General features: G+C 41.7%; 1 protein-coding gene across 4 annotated transcripts in view; it reads left to right on the top strand.

The window, feature by feature from the left end:
* The window catches only part of LOC115472220 (CDK5 regulatory subunit-associated protein 2-like), a 513,663-nt gene that overhangs the window by 71,185 nt on the left and 425,377 nt on the right, over positions 1-17,101 (top strand). For all 4 annotated transcript variants that reach the window (XM_030206414.1, XM_030206412.1, XM_030206413.1 and 1 more), the window contains exon 2: positions 1,488-1,944. In XM_030206414.1, coding sequence (XP_030062274.1) covers positions 1,488-1,944 — 457 coding nt within the window. The remainder of the gene's footprint in view (positions 1-1,487; positions 1,945-17,101) is intronic.

Here is a 17,101-nt window from a genome sequence, read left to right as displayed (position 1 = left end):
AATCTGATTTGTCTTGGCTGCAGGCAGTTTTGCTGTTTGTAGCATGAAGTAGCTCATTTTCAGCTCTGCCTCTGTTGAAGAAATTTGCAAGGTGGCTACATGGTCTTCTGTCTACACCTTAACTGCTCATTACTTTCTGGAGCACTAGGTTGGATAGCCAGTTTAAATGAGCAGTCCTGCAGAATCTTTTTACTACTTAAACATTAACTCCGCCCTCTGAACTTCCCCTCCCCCCCCCCCCCCCCCCCCCCAATCAGGCTCACTTTTTACTTAGTTGCCAAAATTCAGTTATATTGTGAGCCTCGGAACTAGTGAGTCCCACATGTGAAAATATTATGCCTGCTTGTCCTCTGAGAAAACTAAGTGGAGGAGTGGCCTAGTGGTTAGAGCAACTGTCTTACAATCGCGAGGTGGCCGGTTCAAATCCCACTGCTGCTCCTTGTGATCTTAGGCAAGTCACTTTAACCCTCCATTGCCTCAAGTACAAACTTAGATGGTGAGCCCTCCTGGGACAGAGAAATATCCAGTGTACCTGAATGTACCTCACCTTGAGCTACTTCTGAAAAAGGTGTGAGCAAAATCTAAATAAATAAATAAAGTTACTTACATGTAGCAGGTGTTCTCAGAGGACAGCAGGCATATATTCTCACATCCCTCCTGCCTTCCCTTGGAGTTTTTTTTAGCTTTAGTACTGTACTGCTGGTCTCGGGCAGGAAGGCCTCAAATTTTTAAAGTGACAGTTCACTATGGCAGTGTCCACACCTAGCTCCGTGGATGATGTCACCCACCTGCTACAGGTAAGTAACTCAGTTTTTTGGTTAGTCTCATGTGAAGGACTAGAGTCCTTTTTGAAAAAGGGGTTCTGTGATCCTCAACATATGAGGCAGGTTTTGAATGCTCACTCACCCAGAGGAAGATTAATGGTTGAGAGGCCTGCTTATAATCCTCATAGCACATTATGAACTTGGTCATTCTCTTTTATTTCTTATACATTTTTAGTAGGCGGTTTTCAAAACCATTTAGAAAATTTTCTCCACTGTCTGTCTGAAAGTAGTCACAGGCTTCCCACTAAGAGTACTTTTAATCACATTAAGGAGTGGTTTTTGGGGACAGGAGGATGTATAAGGAAACAATTTTCAGATCTACCAGTGTTGTTTTCCCACAAATGTTTGCACACAGAAAAAGCACAAGCAAAGTCCATGGGTATTTTGTACTCATCCTGTATGTAGATGTGTAGTACCCATAGATTTTCTGAACATTGTTCCCCTTTAAAGTTATACTGTAAAGGCTTTTCTTCCATTGGCTGTCAGAGAGAGACCTCAAGAAGACCGAACACAATGCAATTTTATGCTTTCCTCAGTGGAACTTAACATATTGCTTATCATTGACATTGAAGGATGTATGTGATACTCACATTATTCATTGTTAATTTTTTAATATATATAAATAATGCAAGAAATACTGATTAACTTTCCTTCTTTTCATAGGATCTGGAATTGATACACAGTTTGGTAACTGTAATAATGTACATTGTGTGAAGGAGTTAGATGGACAAAATGCAAAGAATGTACTAGATAACCCTGATGAATTGAAACAAAGAATAAAAGATATGGAGATTCAGCTTGAAAAATATCAAAATGTATTATTCCTTCTGCAAGCTTACAGCAAACAAGTACCAGCCAATGATTCATTTAATGCAGTTTTGACAACTTTGAAAACTTCTTTAGAAGATATTTTAGATACTAATATGAAAGAAAATACTGATGATCGGGTACCAGAGACAAGTCTTTATTCTTCTAATGCTACAGAGGTAAAAAGAGAGCTCTCAAATCAGCAAAGAATGCAACTCAAGTCTGAACTCCAAAAGGAGAATGCTACGAGCTTGAAACTTCTAGATCATGTATATATTCTACAAAAGAAAATAAAAATAATGTCACCATCCAGGTGAGAATTTATTCACATCTTTTAAGGAAGTATTCAGTATTTTTCTGCAAATGGATTTGAGTAAATATTTTGATCCTGTCCCAATAGGAAGCTTATAAATAGAGCATCCTGGGAGTGGACTCCAATGTGTGGTGGCCTGGATTGGAAAGTGGTTTAGTATTGAACAGTATAGTGTAAATTGAGTTCACTGTAAGGACAGAAGGATTGATTTTATATTTTCATAAGTGAAATCACTGAAAAATTGGAAAAGGATTATATTTTTATAGATTATAGATGGCATTAAGATGTGCTACAAAGTAGAGTTTCCCTGAAGGAGTAGAATAAGAAGTGCTCTAAACTGCTTAAATTATCAAATGTTTTGCAGCTAAGTTTCAGTGCAAAAAGTGCAGAGTTGGTGTATTTGGAGTGCAGAAGTTCAAGGGAGCAGTTGTACAATGTGGGATATAAAAGTCCAGGAGAGCAGTTACATGATTTAGGTTAAAATATTGGTATCTTACCGTATCTACCATACAAGAAGGAGATAAAAGTGTGATTACATCTACTGATTTTAAAGTAGTGAAATAGTGCGACAGGTTGGTACGCAGAACCAAAGGAAAATACAGGTGCAAAGGTCAGGGGTTCTCAACCCAATTCTCAGAACACACTTAGCCAGTCAGGTTTTCAGAATACTCAAAATGAGCATTGCATGAGATAGATTTGCATATATAACAAATTTATCTCATTCATATTACATACAAATTAATAAACGGGTTACCCTTAACTTATTACTGGTCACTTAATGATTTATATTATACTCTACATGACCTTACAGTTCTTTTAATAACACAACATATAATACATGCATACACTACACATAGTACATGGTATACATACTTCCTTTATTAATACACACCATATTAGGGTACCATTTCAAGTGAAAACTCCACAAAACTCATTCACGAGTGCACTCGATAAATCAAGAGATTCCCAGTTACATTTGTTCATAGCTCAAACAGCTCAAGTCAATGTCCAGATAGTTAACATATCATCACATAGAACTTATATCCACGTTGAAGTTCTGTCCATTCGCTGTTAATTCCTTTGATCAAACTTCTAGAGATCACCTGAAGGGTGAGTTCACATTAGGTAAATGCAGCTGATAAACTCAGTCTTTACATTTATATCCAACGGAGTTCCACTTCTGGTATCCGTACTACTTAGATATATCATTCATAGATCTCAACACAGGCCATGTTTCATATTTACTTCCTCAGGAGATCCTTTATAAATAATATAACAAAGAACATAAACAACATATTCACCAAAACATCTCAAACAAAGCATACATTGTTTTTTAAAAATCCTACCAGCCACATTGAAGCACTGAGCACATCATGCGGAATCCCAGCAGAAAACGTGATGACATCACGATAACTTGAATATTCCAACTTTATGCAGTACTTGGTTTTATACTAACATCAATAAAGCCCAATCTACCTCCTTATTTAGCCCTGAAGGTTGCACAGTTCTCTAATTAAAGATAAACCGCTGTTCTCTCCGAATCAACTCGGATTCAGCATTCCCATAATTCCCTTGTAAACTATTGATGACAACAAACTGCAGAGCATCTACCGAGTGATCCAATTGTAACCAGTGGTTAACTAAAGGGGTCTCAGTTTTTTTCAAACGAATATTGCTCAGGTGTTGTGCAATGCGCATCTTAACCTTCCGCGTTGTTTCCCCAATATACCATAACTGGCACGGACAACGTATTGCATAAACCACATTTTGTGTATTACAATCTGTAGTCAATCTTAAGTCGATCTTAATATTCATATTACATAAGTACATAAGTATTGCCATACTGGGAAAGACCAAAGGTCCATTAAGCCCAGCATCCTGTTTCTACCAGTGGCCAATCCAGGTCACAAATACCTGGCAAGATCCCAAAAAAGCACAAAACATTCTATACTGCCTATCCCAGAAACAGTGGATTTTCCCAAAGTCCATTTTATAATGGTCTATGGACTTTTTCTTTAGGAAGCTATCCAAACCTTTTTTTAAACTCCGCTAAGCTAACCGCCTTTACACATTTTCTGGCAACAAATTCCAGAGTTTAATTACATGTTGAGTGAAGAGAGGTTTTCTCCGATTTGTTTTAAATTTACTACATTGTAGTTTCATCTCATGCCCCCTAGGCCTAGTATTTTTTGGAAAGCGTAAACAGATCCTTCACATCTACCCATTCCACTCCACTCATTATTTTATAGACCTCTATCATATCTCCCCCCAGTCGCCTTTTCTCCAAGCTGAAGAGCCCTAGCTGCTTTAGCCTTTCCTCATAGGGAAGTTGTCCCATCCCCTTTATCATTTTCGTCGCCCTTCTCTGCACCTTTTCTAATTCCACTATATCTTTTTTGAGATACGGCGCCCAGAACTGAACACAATATTCAAGGTGCAGTCGCACCATGGTGCGATACAAAGGCATTATAGCATCCTCATTTTTGTTTTCCATTCCTTTCCTAATAATACCTAACATTCTATTTGCTTTCTTAAACGCAGCAGCACACCAAGCAGAAGTTTTCAACGTATCATCAACGACGACACCTAGATCCCTTTCTTGGTTTGTGACTCCTAACGTAGAACCTTGCATGACGTAGCTATATTTCGGATTCCTTTTTTCCACATGCATCGCTTTGCACTTGCTCACATTAAACGTCATCTGCCATTTATGTGCTCAGTCTCGTAAGGTCGTCTTGTAATTTTTCACAATCCTCCCGTGATTTAACGACTTTGAATAAGTTTGTGTCATAAGCAAATTTAATTACGTCACTAGTTACTCCCATCTCTAGGTCATTTATAAATATGTTAAAAAGCAGCCCAGACCCCTGGGGAACCCCACTTACTACCCTTCTCCATAGAGAATACTGACCTTTTAACCCTACTCTCTGTTTTCTATATTTTAACCAGTTTTTAATCCACAATGGAACACTACCTCCTATCCCATGACTCTCCAATTTCCTCTGGAGTCTTTTATGATATACTTTGTCAAACGCCTTCTGAAAATCCAGATACACAATATCAACTGGCTCACCTTTATCCACATGTTTGTTCACCCCTTCAAAGAAATGTAGTAGATTGGTGAGGCAAGATTTCCTTTCATTAAATCCATGTTGACTTTGAGGCATATTTTCAAAGTACTTAGACTTACAAAGTTCCATAGTAACCTATGGAACTTTGTAAGTCTAAGTGCTTTGAAAATGAGCCCCGTGTCATTAATCCATGCTTTTGAATATGCTCTGTAATTTTGTTCTTTATAATAGTCTCTATCATATTGCCCGGCACTGACGTCAGACTCACCGGTCTATAATTTCCCGGATCGCCTCTGGAACATTTTTAAAAAATCGGCGTTACATTGGCCACCCTCCAATCTTCCGGTACCACGCTTGATTTTAAGGATAAATTACATATTTCTAACAACTCCACAAGTTCATTTTTCAGTTTTATCAGTACTCTGGGATGAATACCATCCGGTCCAGGAGATTTGCTACTCTTCAGTTTGTAGAACTGCTCCATTACATCCTCCAGGTTTACAGAGAATTCATTAAGTTTCTCTGACTCATCAGCTTTGAATACCATTTCCGGCATTGGTATGCCACCCAAATCTCAGTGAAGACCGAAGCAAAGAATTCATTTAATCTCTCCGCTATGGCTTTGTCTTCCCTGATCGCCCCTTTTACTCTTCGATCATCTAGCAGTCCAACCGATTCTTTTGCCGGCTTCCTGCTTTTAATATACCTAAAAAAAAATTTACTATGTTTTTTTGCCTCCAACACAATCTTTTTTTCGAAGTCCCTCTTAACCTTCCTTATCAGCGCTTTGCATTTGACTTGACATTCCTTATGCTGTATCTTATTATTTTCAGTCGGTTCCTTCTTCTATTTTGTGAAGGATTTTCTTTTAGCTGTAATAGCTTCCTTCACCTCACTTTTTAACCATGCCGGCTGTCGTTTGGTCTTCCTTCCTCCTTTTTTAATAAGCGGAATATATTTAGCCTGGGCTTCCAGGATGGTGTTTTTGAACAGCATCCACGCGTGATGTAAATTTTTGACCCTCGCAGTCGCTCCTGTAAGTTTTTGTTTTCACCGTTCTTCTCATTTTATCGTAGTCTCCTTTTTTAAAGTTAAACGCTAACGTATTTGATTTCCTATGTATACTTACTTCAAAGCTAATATCAAATCCGATCACATTATGATCACTGTTATCAAGCGGCCCCAGCACCATTCCCTCCCACAACAGATCATGCACTCCACTAAGGACTAGGTCTAGAATTTTTCCTTCTCTTGTCGGCTCCTGTACAAGCTGCTCCATAAAGCAGTCCTTGATTTCATCAAGGAATTTTACCTCCCTACCATGCCCCAATGTTACATTTACCCAGTCAATATCGGGGTAATTGAAATCACCCATTATTATTGTGTTGCCCAGTTTGTTTGCGTCCCTAATTTCCTTTAACATTTCTGCATCCGTCTGTTCATCCTGGCCAGGCTGACAGTAGTACACTCCTATTACTATCCTTTTCCCCTTTACACATGGAATTTCAATCCATAGTGATTCCAACAAGTGTTTTGTTTCCTGCAGAATTTTCAATCTATTTGATTCAAGGTTCTCATTAATATACAATGCTACCCCTCCACCAATTTGATCCACCCTATCACTACGATATAATTTGTACCCCGGTATGACAGTGTCTCACTGGTTATCCTCCACCAGGTCTCAGAAATGCCTATTATATCTAATTTTTCATTTAGTGCAATATATTCTAACTCTCCCATCTTATTTCTTAGGCTCCTGGACATGGGTGGATGGATGGAGGGGAGGGCAGGAAGCAACGGAGAGGAGGGCCGTCGGGGAGCTGAGGGAGGGCAGGGAGAATCACTGGACATGGATCGGAGGGAAGGGCAGGGGGAGAGAACAGATTGTTGGACATGGAGAGAAGGGGAGGGCATGGGAAGAGAAGAGATCGCTGGAGGGGAGGGCAGGGGAGAGAGGAGAATTGCTGAACGTGGATGGATGGAGGGGGCAGGGGAGAGAGGAAATTTGCTGGATATGGATGGATGGAGGAGAGGGCAGAGGAGAGGAGAATTGCTGGACATGGATGAATGAATGGGGGCAGGGGAGAGAGGAAATTTTTAGGATATGGGTGGATGGAGGAGACGGCAGGGGAGAACGGAGAGTTCCTGGACATAGATGGAGAATTGCTGGATATGGATGGATGAATGGGGGCAGGGGAGAGAGGAAATTTGCTTGATATGGGTGGATGGAGGAGAGTGCAGGGGAGAATGGAGAGTTGTTGGACATGGATGGATGGAGGGAAGGAAAGTCAGGAAGGAAATGCACATGGATGGAAGAGAGGAGAAATGTTGGACAAGGATGGAGGGAAGGAAAGACAAAGGAAGGAGATGCACTTGGAGAGAGGGCAGATCCTAGATGGAAGGGGCAGGGAGAGAGGGCAGACATTGGATGGAGGGGACAGGAGAGAGAGGGCAGACACTGGATGGCAGGGAGAGAGAGAGAAGGCAGATGCTGGATGGAAGGAAGACAGTGAAAAGAAGATGAGGAAAGCAGAAACCAGAGACAATAAATGTAAATATATATTTTCATTATTTTGCTTTAGGATATAGTATTGTAGCTGTGTTAATAAATGTTTATAAATAGAACATGTAAATAAGGTAATCTTTATTGGACTAATTTTAATATATTTTGACGAACTTTCGGAGAACAAAACCCCCTTCCTCAGGTCAGGATAGAATATTGTAAACGCATTATACTGATCTGAGGAAGGAGGTTTTGGCCTCTGAAAGCTAAATGTATTAGTTCAATAAAATGGTATTATTTTATTTTCTGTTTCTGTGGTGTTGCATTGTATGCTCAGTCTGGCCTCTTGGGGTTTCAGTTTAATTTTTGTCTAAATAGAAAGTTTGATTACTTATTCTATAGCGGTTTAGGGTTTATCTGTGTTTGTGGAAAAGACACGGCTTTCAGTTGGCATTGACTGTGCAGGATCGACGATTTGTACTATTCTGTCTGGTTACGTTTTACAATAGGTGAATTGATGTTCTAGTGCTCACTGTAGTGTTTAAGATGCTTTACTTTTCCTTATGTGACTCGTAGAAATTACTGCTTATGGTATGGTAAAATTGTTCTAGAGATCCTGAGTGTTTTGTATTCTCGGTATGCCTAGTACTAGATTTTGGAGGGGGGTGTTAAAAAATGACCGGCCCCGGGTGTCAACTACCCTAGCTACGCCACTGCCCTAGGTGGTCAGATGGAGAAATGGTGGATGAGAGAGGGAAAATGCTGGAAGGAGGGGGCAGAAAGCGGGAAGACACTGGATGGAAGGGTAGGGAGAGAAAGAGGAAAGACACTGGAAGGAGGGGAGGAGAGAGAGGACATGTTGAATGGAAAAGTAGAGAGAGAACTTGGTAGAAGGAAGGGGAGATAGAGGGAGACAATGGATGGAAGGATTGGGAGAGGGTAGTGGGTGGAAGGATGGGGAGAGAAAGAGGGATGACACTGGATGGAAGGGTAGGAGAGAAAGAGGGAAGGTGCTGGATTGAAGGATAGGGGGAGAAAGAGGAGATTCTGGATGGAAGGATGGAGAGAGAAAGAGGGGGAGACACTGGAAGGATGGGAAGAGGGCAGATGCTGGATGGAAAGTGGGGAGAGGATAGTGAAAGACTGGAGAAGGGGCATGGGGAGAACAAAAGTGAGGAAAAGATGAAAAGCTATACATAGATGAAGTAAAAAGAGGGAAATTAAAGAATGGACAGTAAGAATGAATTAAATCTGGACAGAGAGAGAGAGGCAGAAAAATAAATTGAAGAAAACAAAGAAAAAGGAGAGAAAATTTACAAATGGACAGGAAACCCTGGCAAGAGAGTTAAGAGAAGATGAAGGAAAGCAGGATCAAGAGACTGGGACCAACACAATTAGAAAAAGTAAATGGCCAGACAACATAGGTACAGGAAATAATTTTATTTTTAATTTAGGATAAAGTAGTGTGGTAGCTATGCTAATAAAGATTAATAAATGCAAATAAAACACAAAATAGAAAATAAGGTGATACCTTCACTGATTTTAAAACATTTTTGATTAGCCTTCAGAGACCAACACTTCCTTCCTCAGGTCAGTAGAGGATACTATAACAGCATTCTACTGTTCTGAGGTTTTGGCCTCTGAAAGCTAATTGAAAGGGGTATTAGGCTATTAAAATATTTTCTGAAATGGCTGTGGGATTGAGGTGTGCCAGGGGGCGGAGCCATGCAGAGTGGGTGGAATCAAGGCAGAATTGGGCATGGCTGGGGCATGTACTAAAATCTTCCCTCTCAAAAATTAGGAGCCCTTGGCAGCTCTGCTGTACCGAGTGTTTGATTCGGTCCCAAATACATTATTCATATTTGGCTATATAGTGATTTAAATTCAAATACAAATAATCTGGAGCTCTATTGTGCTAAATCCTTCTATTTTTTTGGCGTGTTGAAGCTCAATGCCCATTATTCATATTCGGCCAAATAGTAAAATATGCTATTCAGTACAGCTCTAATATTTATTCACAAAAAAGATGGTGGATAATGGAACAGCTTTCTAAAGGAGTTAATAGAGGTAAAACCTAACAGAATTCAAGAAACTATGGGGTGACAGTGATTTCAGTATGTTTCAGAAGGTTTTCTGCTTTTGGTCAACTTTCTCACTATTCTCTCCAGTTAAAGGCTTTGGATACAATTTTCCAGTTACCTTCCATTTTCTTGTCATGTATGCTGGGCTTCCTGGCTGTTCCTATTCCAATCTACTGCGATTACCAGCCTGCTTGTTTTTATCCAGTGCCCTCAAACCTCAGCTACGTTATCTTCTTAATTCTCCCATCACACCTATTTCCTTCCTCCCTGATTTTATATCTCTTCCTCCCCCAGTCCTCACCCCTCTTTCCCTTGCCCCCTCCAACTATACATATCTTCAGTCTACAACAGTGGTTGTTCATGAGCTCATTATCAACTCCAAATTAGACATATTGGGTTAGATTCAATATATGGCGCCAAAAAAACCCGCACTTAGCGCTGTTCTATAAACCTCGCTTTATGTTAGGTGCAGCTTGTAGAATATGCGTAGCGGCCATCCCAAGAATATAGTTTAGGCGCAGGCATTTACGCAAACTAAAACCTGGTGTAAATGCACATGCCTTATTTAGGTGCGGATTGGGCATATTTTGTATGAGTGTGTGTAAATTTTTGGAATGCCTCAACCTGCCCATGTCCAGTGGTGTGCTGGAGCCGGCTCGCACCGGCTCGCAAGAGCCGCTTGTTAAATTTTGACAGCTCTTGCGAGCCGGTTGTTCTCTGGGGCGAGCCGGCTCCATTGCAGGAGGTAAGCATGGCAGGAGGGGCCATGTTTACCTCCCCTCCCGCTCCCATCCGTCTGTTTCTAGTACCTCTGTCGAAGCGCCGCGTTATTTAAAGCCCTGCTGCCCGTCTCCAGCCTTCCTTGGTTGCTTCATGATGAGTTCGTTCCCTTAGTCCCGCCTTCTGATGTCATTTCCTTTTTCCGCGGTGGGACTGAGGGAACGAACTCATCATCATGAAGCAACCAAGGAAGGCTGGAGACGGGCAGCAGGGCTTTAAATAACGCGGCGCTTCGACGGAGGTACTAGAAAAAGATGGAGGGGAGGGTGGGGGCGAAGAACAATCACTTTGGGAAGGAGAGCCAGAAGAACCGTTATTGACGCTGCCCAACATGTACGGAGGGTCGCGGAAGAGCGGGAAGGGGACACGCAAGAGCCCAGCCTCGACGGAAGAGGCTGGCGGCAGGAAAGCGGAGCTTTTGGTGTTCGGCTATGCCTGTAAAGTGTTCCGCGATGACGAGAAAGCTCTGTTCCACGAGCAGGGAAAACACCTCATTCCATGGATGGGAGACCGCAAAATCCTGATCGATAGGTTGGTGTGCTATTAGCCAGGCTGCTGTTGCACTGCATGCTGTCTGACCCATCCTTTTCTTTTCCTCCAGGCGTACAAGTCCGTCGTGTGGACCACAGTACATACTGATAACCACCCCCAGATAGATAGTCTGTCATCTCTTCCTCTCTCGCTTGACTTTGTGCAGGAGGTCATGGGGGAAGAAGGGTTGACACGTCTTTTTCAGATCAAAATGAAATTTGAGATTCAAAAATTCAGCTAGAAATCGGGGGAGGAGGGGCGTCTGCCGAAAATCTGACACTCTTGGGTATATGAACTGGGCTCCATAAAGTTTTAAGTTGGAATGCTTTTTGATCTGAAAAGAATGACGTGTTTAACTTGATTGCTCCATCGTTTACATTTTCTGCAGAGTTTATATAAATTTGTGTTGGTGAGTAGAATAGAAAGATAGTAAATCACAACTGATAAAGACTTAAATGACCCGTACAACATATCCAGCAAGGTGTTTAGGCTGGTGAACTTTCTCTTTGGAGGTTAATCATAACCACTTGTTTCTTTATCCTTGCTGTCTTTTAGCACCTATAACTCATGTTCAAATTGCTCACTGTGGCAAGAATAATTGCATATTCTTGTCAGATCTATTACAAACTAATATGATATAGGCCTGCTACAAAATGAATAATGCTCGGAGCAAACTTTACAATGTATGCTGATATATAAAAATTGTAAGTTAAGAAGGTTTACATTTCAACATTTAAAAATAAAATGTAACATATTTACTTTGGAGAGGTTAAGAATAGTATATGTCAAACTTTTGCAGGCGTTCAAAATGCCCTTGTTTGTATTTGCTGGAGAACGTGGTGAAGGCGGTTAGCTTGGCAGAGTTTAAAAAGGGGTTAGACGGTTTCCTAAAGGCCACGTCCATAAACCGCTACTAAATGGACTTGGGAAAAATCCACAATTCCAGTAATAACATGTATAGAATGTTTGTACGTTTGGGAAGCTTGCCAGGTGCCCTTAGCCTGGATTGGCCACTGTCGTGGACAGGATGCTGGGCTCGATGGACCCTTGGTCTTTTCCCTGTGTGGCATTACTTACGTAGTTATGTACTGGACATGTTTGGGAGCGGGAGGGCAGGGGAGAGAGGAGACTTGCTGGGGATGGATGGAGGGGTTCAGGGGAGAGAAGAGAATTGCTGCTGGGTATGGATGGATGCAGGAGGGCAGGGGAAAGAAGAGAACTGCTGGGTATGGATGGATAGAGGGGGTAGGGGAGAGAAGAGAATTGCTGCTGGGTATGGATGGATGCAGAGGGGCAGGGGAAAGAAGAGAACTGCTGGGTATGGATGCATAAAGGGGGTAGGGGAGAGAAGAGAATTGCTGCTGGGTATGGATGGAGGGAGGGGATCAGGGGAGAGAAGAGAATTGCTGCTGGGTATGGATGGATGGATGGAGGGGGGCAGGGGAGAGAAGAGAAATGAAGAAGAAAGGAGGAGGAAAGAAATAAATGGAAAGGAAACCCTAGAAACGGAGTCAAGGGAACAGATAGAGAGCATCAGAATCAGTTACTGGGCCAGCATGATCAGAAAAACAGTCACCAGACAACAAAGGTAGAAAAAAATTATTTTATTTTCATTTTAGTGTTTGGAATATGTCCGCTTTGAGAATTTACATCTGCTGTCTTATTTTGCAATGTATAGCAACATGTTTCTGTTTTTCTGGTATTGTGCTGCATGCAGAGTCTAACTTCTTAGGATTTCAGGTTAATTTTTGAAGAATTTGAATAGGGCCTATCTCTGTTCTGCATGTATGACTGCAAGGCTAAGTGTCTGAATAGTGAGGGATCTATTTGTTAGGTTCTGAGATTTTGGTGACACATTTTTTCAGAGTTGGCAAGACTGTTCTCTTTATTCCTGGTCTATATGCTAATTTGGTTTGTGTCATTTTGGGTATAGTGCAGAGATTATTTTTTTCCTGGTAAAGGGCTTCTAAAACAGACATCATGTTATGAGAATCAGGTTCTCAACATTAAAAGTTTATATTTATTTACTTATTTATGGCATTTTATCCCGCATTAAACATGAATTAGATTGGAACCTGGGAGCATTTACATTTTTTTCCCCTAGAGAGATTAATTCATTGCTGCCGCCCCCCTCCCCCCCAGACTCCCCCCCCCCCCCCCCCCAGCTATAGCCAGCTCTGCAATTTGGAGGGGGGGGCAAAGTTGGACGGGGGGTGCAGAGGTGGACTGGGGGGGGGGGGCGCAGAGGTGGACCGGGGAGAGAGCCTGTTGTTATCATTTACCAGCACACCACTGCCCATGTCCCTCCCATGGCCATACTTCTTTTGAGATCCACGCTGTCTAATTTATGTGCATCACTTTATACGATACGCATAGTGATCTAGGCGCTTAAATCCTAATTAATGCCAGCTAGTCCCTATAATTGCTTGTTGTTATCCAATTATCAGCACTGATTTGCTAGGCTTTTTTAATGTATAATTTTATTGTTTTCAAAACAGCCAAAACACAAACACTTGTACCAAACATCAAAAACAAACAGCAGCAGAGACCATCTATATAAATCTCACCTACAACATTCTGAAGCTCACTCTGTGGGAGGGAAACACTGAAGGCTAGGCTGTCAGCAACACTCACTCTCACTCATGCACCACTCACTGTCACTCATAGACCCGCCCTCGGCCGCGCCCCTTCCGGACATAATTCGCAACCCCAATGTTCTAAATGAAGCTTCCAACCGGAAGTTGAGGCGTTGAGACCACTTTTTGCCCATTACTGTGTGCCCCGCCCTCGCGTCACAACGTGATGACGACAAGGGCGGAGCACTCCAGCATACCAGGAAACGCGATCGACGAGGCCGGAGCACTCCAGCAAACGAGCAAACGCGATCGACGATGGCAGAGCACTGACACGAGGCCCGAGCCATCCAGGAAAGCAGGCAACGCGATTCACGGAGCTGGTCCGCCATCGCGTCATGACGGCGAGGGTGGAGCACTCCAGGAAACGTGATCGACAGATCGCTTCTCAACTGCCAGGCACCCCGCTGTCACGGTCCCCCCCCCTCGCCGCATACAAACGGAACGGGAAACTGCTGGGAGTGCTGCCACAGCACAGCCACTGCACGAAATACTGTGTAAAGCAATATCAAAGTGGCTACACCAGGAAGCTAACCGAGGCTGCAAGGCTTTACTGATCCAAAGAGCCTTGACGCTACAACACCTGATCTACACAGTACAGCACAAAAACGATGCAACTCCACCCCCTCTAAGAAAGATGAATGCCAAAGTAGCCCCTTCCACAGGCATCAACAGCTGCAGAGTCACCAGGTTCAAAACTTGCGCTTTTACCATGCTGGGATTTACAGGCTGACCACATTTCACTTTTGCTTTCCCAACTGCCCTGCAAACCATATTTGCTCTTCACACCACAGCAGGGGCTGCTGACACCACAGAGGGAGAGGAAGGTATCTCTGTCACACACACACACTCTCTCACACTCACTGTCTCTCTCTCTCACACACACAGTGTGTACGTATGTGTGAAACACAGTCTCTCTCACACACACACACTCTCTCACACACTCGCGCCCAGACTCACTCTCTGTCACACTCACACATTCACTCTCTCTCTCTCACACAGTCACTATCACACACACTCTCTCAAACATACACACTCCGAGGAAAACCTTGCTAGCGCCCGTTTCATTTCTCTCAGAAATGGGCCCTATTTACTAGTCAGTAATATTCCATAGTTAAAAATCTAATCAAACCCCCAACTCCCCCCTTCCAAGAATCCAACCAGCTGTATGCCATGTGACCAAGAGCTCTCTAATAGGTGTATCAAAAACTATAATAATGTTGCAGTTCTGTCACGCCAAGTCTTGTAAATGTCCCAAGTTTTCTGATATTGAAGAAGGCATCCATACTTCAAATCTGTTAATTGTGACTTCAAACAGCAATAATCCCTTTTTTGTAAAACACTTTCCATCGGCGGAATAGAAGCTTGTTTCCAAAATTTTGCCGAAATAATCCAGGTCGCAGTATATATATGGATCCAAGAACCTGTGAATGTCTTTTTTTTACTCCAACTGTTTTAAATTCAGTAGTCAACTTTCTGCTTTTAGAGATAGAGTAGTATGAATGAAAACAAGAAGTTGTTTATGCAAAGTGTCCCAAAAAGTCTGTACCTTCACTATATGTGATAGAAGGTACCTGTAGCCACACAATTCCGCCAGCACTGGACTGATCTGTGTCGAACATCTGCAGTAGTTTTTTAGGGGTATAGTACCACTGGTGGAATATTTTCTACCCATTTTCCACTAGCGGGATCACCACTGAAATTTTAAACAATTTTTTTTTTTTGGTTACATTTGTACCCTGCGCTTTCCCACTCATGGCAGGCTCAATGCGGCTTACATGGGGCAATGGAGGGTTAAGTGACTTGCCCAGAGTTACAAGGAGCTGCCTGTGCCTGAAGTGGGAATCGAACTCAGTTCCCCAGGACCATATTGAAAGGTCTTATTCCATTGTGAGAGGTTAAAACAGATTCCCATTTATCTGCCCGACTATACTGTATTTTCTACTGCTGTTTCTACCAGACTCAAATTGCTTTTTGCTCTACGTGATATGACATTTTATTTTTATTTGTTTATATCACAATTTATATACTGCACTATCTTACATTCTGGGTGGTTCACAATACGTCACATCCATAATATAAGCACAAAACATCTGACATCATACAAACAAGAAAGCCAAAGAGTAGGGGTGGACCAAAAAATCTTCATCCAAATGTATTGCAACTTAGTTTATTCAGAACCAAACATTGATTTTTTGGTCCACCCCTACTCTTTGGCTTTCTGGTTTGGATTTTATATAGAGGTTTTTACCTTTACCTTTGGGTTTTGTTTCTTGTATTTGGATGGTTTGGACCATGTCTTTTCAGCCTTTCCAAAGAATGTCTTCAGTGTCTTCTACAGATACCTGTTCCCCAGGATGATTCCATTTCTTCCAACACAGAGGATAGTTTGGTTGACCAATTTACTGAGATCATATGTCTTAAAAAGGACATTGTAACAATGCCCATTTTATTTGTCTAATCAATTATTGTAGAGCTAAGATGATTCCCAAGGGACTCAGAATCAGGAATTTTTGGATCAATGGACTGGTATCCTTAACCACTAGTCTCAAAATAAACAAAGGTTTTACAGTTACCACCAGAAAATAATATTTACCTATTCATTCTTTGTTCAAAACTGCTAACAAGTGGGGTGGCATTGTGGTTTTAAGCAGACAGGTCTATATAGCAGAAAGTAATAGACAACTTGAGGGCAAAGTTTATTATTTACCATTGAATGCTGACCCTACTTTCCAATTAAAGGATGAAATTGATGAATCACTAGAGATAACTTCACAGCGAGTTGGTTTGGGTTTTTATGGACTAGAAAGGAGAGAGAGAGTTCTTCACCGTTAAGTTTCCGATCACACCTACCATTTATATCTTACAGAAAATACTGAAGTCTTTGACTAATCCACCTGGACGTCCAATAGTTTCGGGTAGAGGTTCAATTTTGGAACCATTATCAACATTTGTGGACTTTTTCTTAAAACCTTTGTGCCAAATGTAAAATCCTTTGTGAGAGATTCAGGTCATGTGATTAATATACTCGATAAGTACACAGGTACATAAGTATTGCCATACTGGGACAGACCGAAGGTCCATTAAGCCCATTATCCTGTTTCCAACAGTGGCCAATCCAAGTCACAAGTGCCTGGCAAGATCGCCAAAAAAGTACAATGCATTTTATGCTGCTTATCCTAGAAATAAGCAGTGGATTTTCCCCAAGACCATTTTAATAAAGGTCTATGGACTTCCTTTAGGAAGCTATCCAAAACTTTTTTAAACCTAGCTAATCTAACTGCTTTTACTACATTCTCTGGCAACAAATTCTAGAGTTTAATTACACATTGAGTGAAGAAAAAGTTTCTCCAATTCGTTTTAAATCTACTACTTTCTAGCTTCATTGCATGCCCCCTAGTCCTAATATTTTTGGAAGGAGTAAACAAGTGATTCACATGTACCCATTCCACTCCACTCATCATTTTATAGTCCTCTATCATATCTCCCCTCAGCCATCTTTTCTCCAAGCTGAAGAGCCCTACACGCTTTAGCCTTCCCTCATAGGGAAGTTGTCCC

Source organism: Microcaecilia unicolor, chromosome 6 (assembly GCF_901765095.1).
Source record: "Microcaecilia unicolor chromosome 6, aMicUni1.1, whole genome shotgun sequence".
NCBI lineage: Eukaryota > Metazoa > Chordata > Amphibia > Gymnophiona > Siphonopidae > Microcaecilia > Microcaecilia unicolor.
Note: the sequence above shows the minus strand (reverse complement) of the source record. Positions and strands in the feature narration are given on the sequence as shown.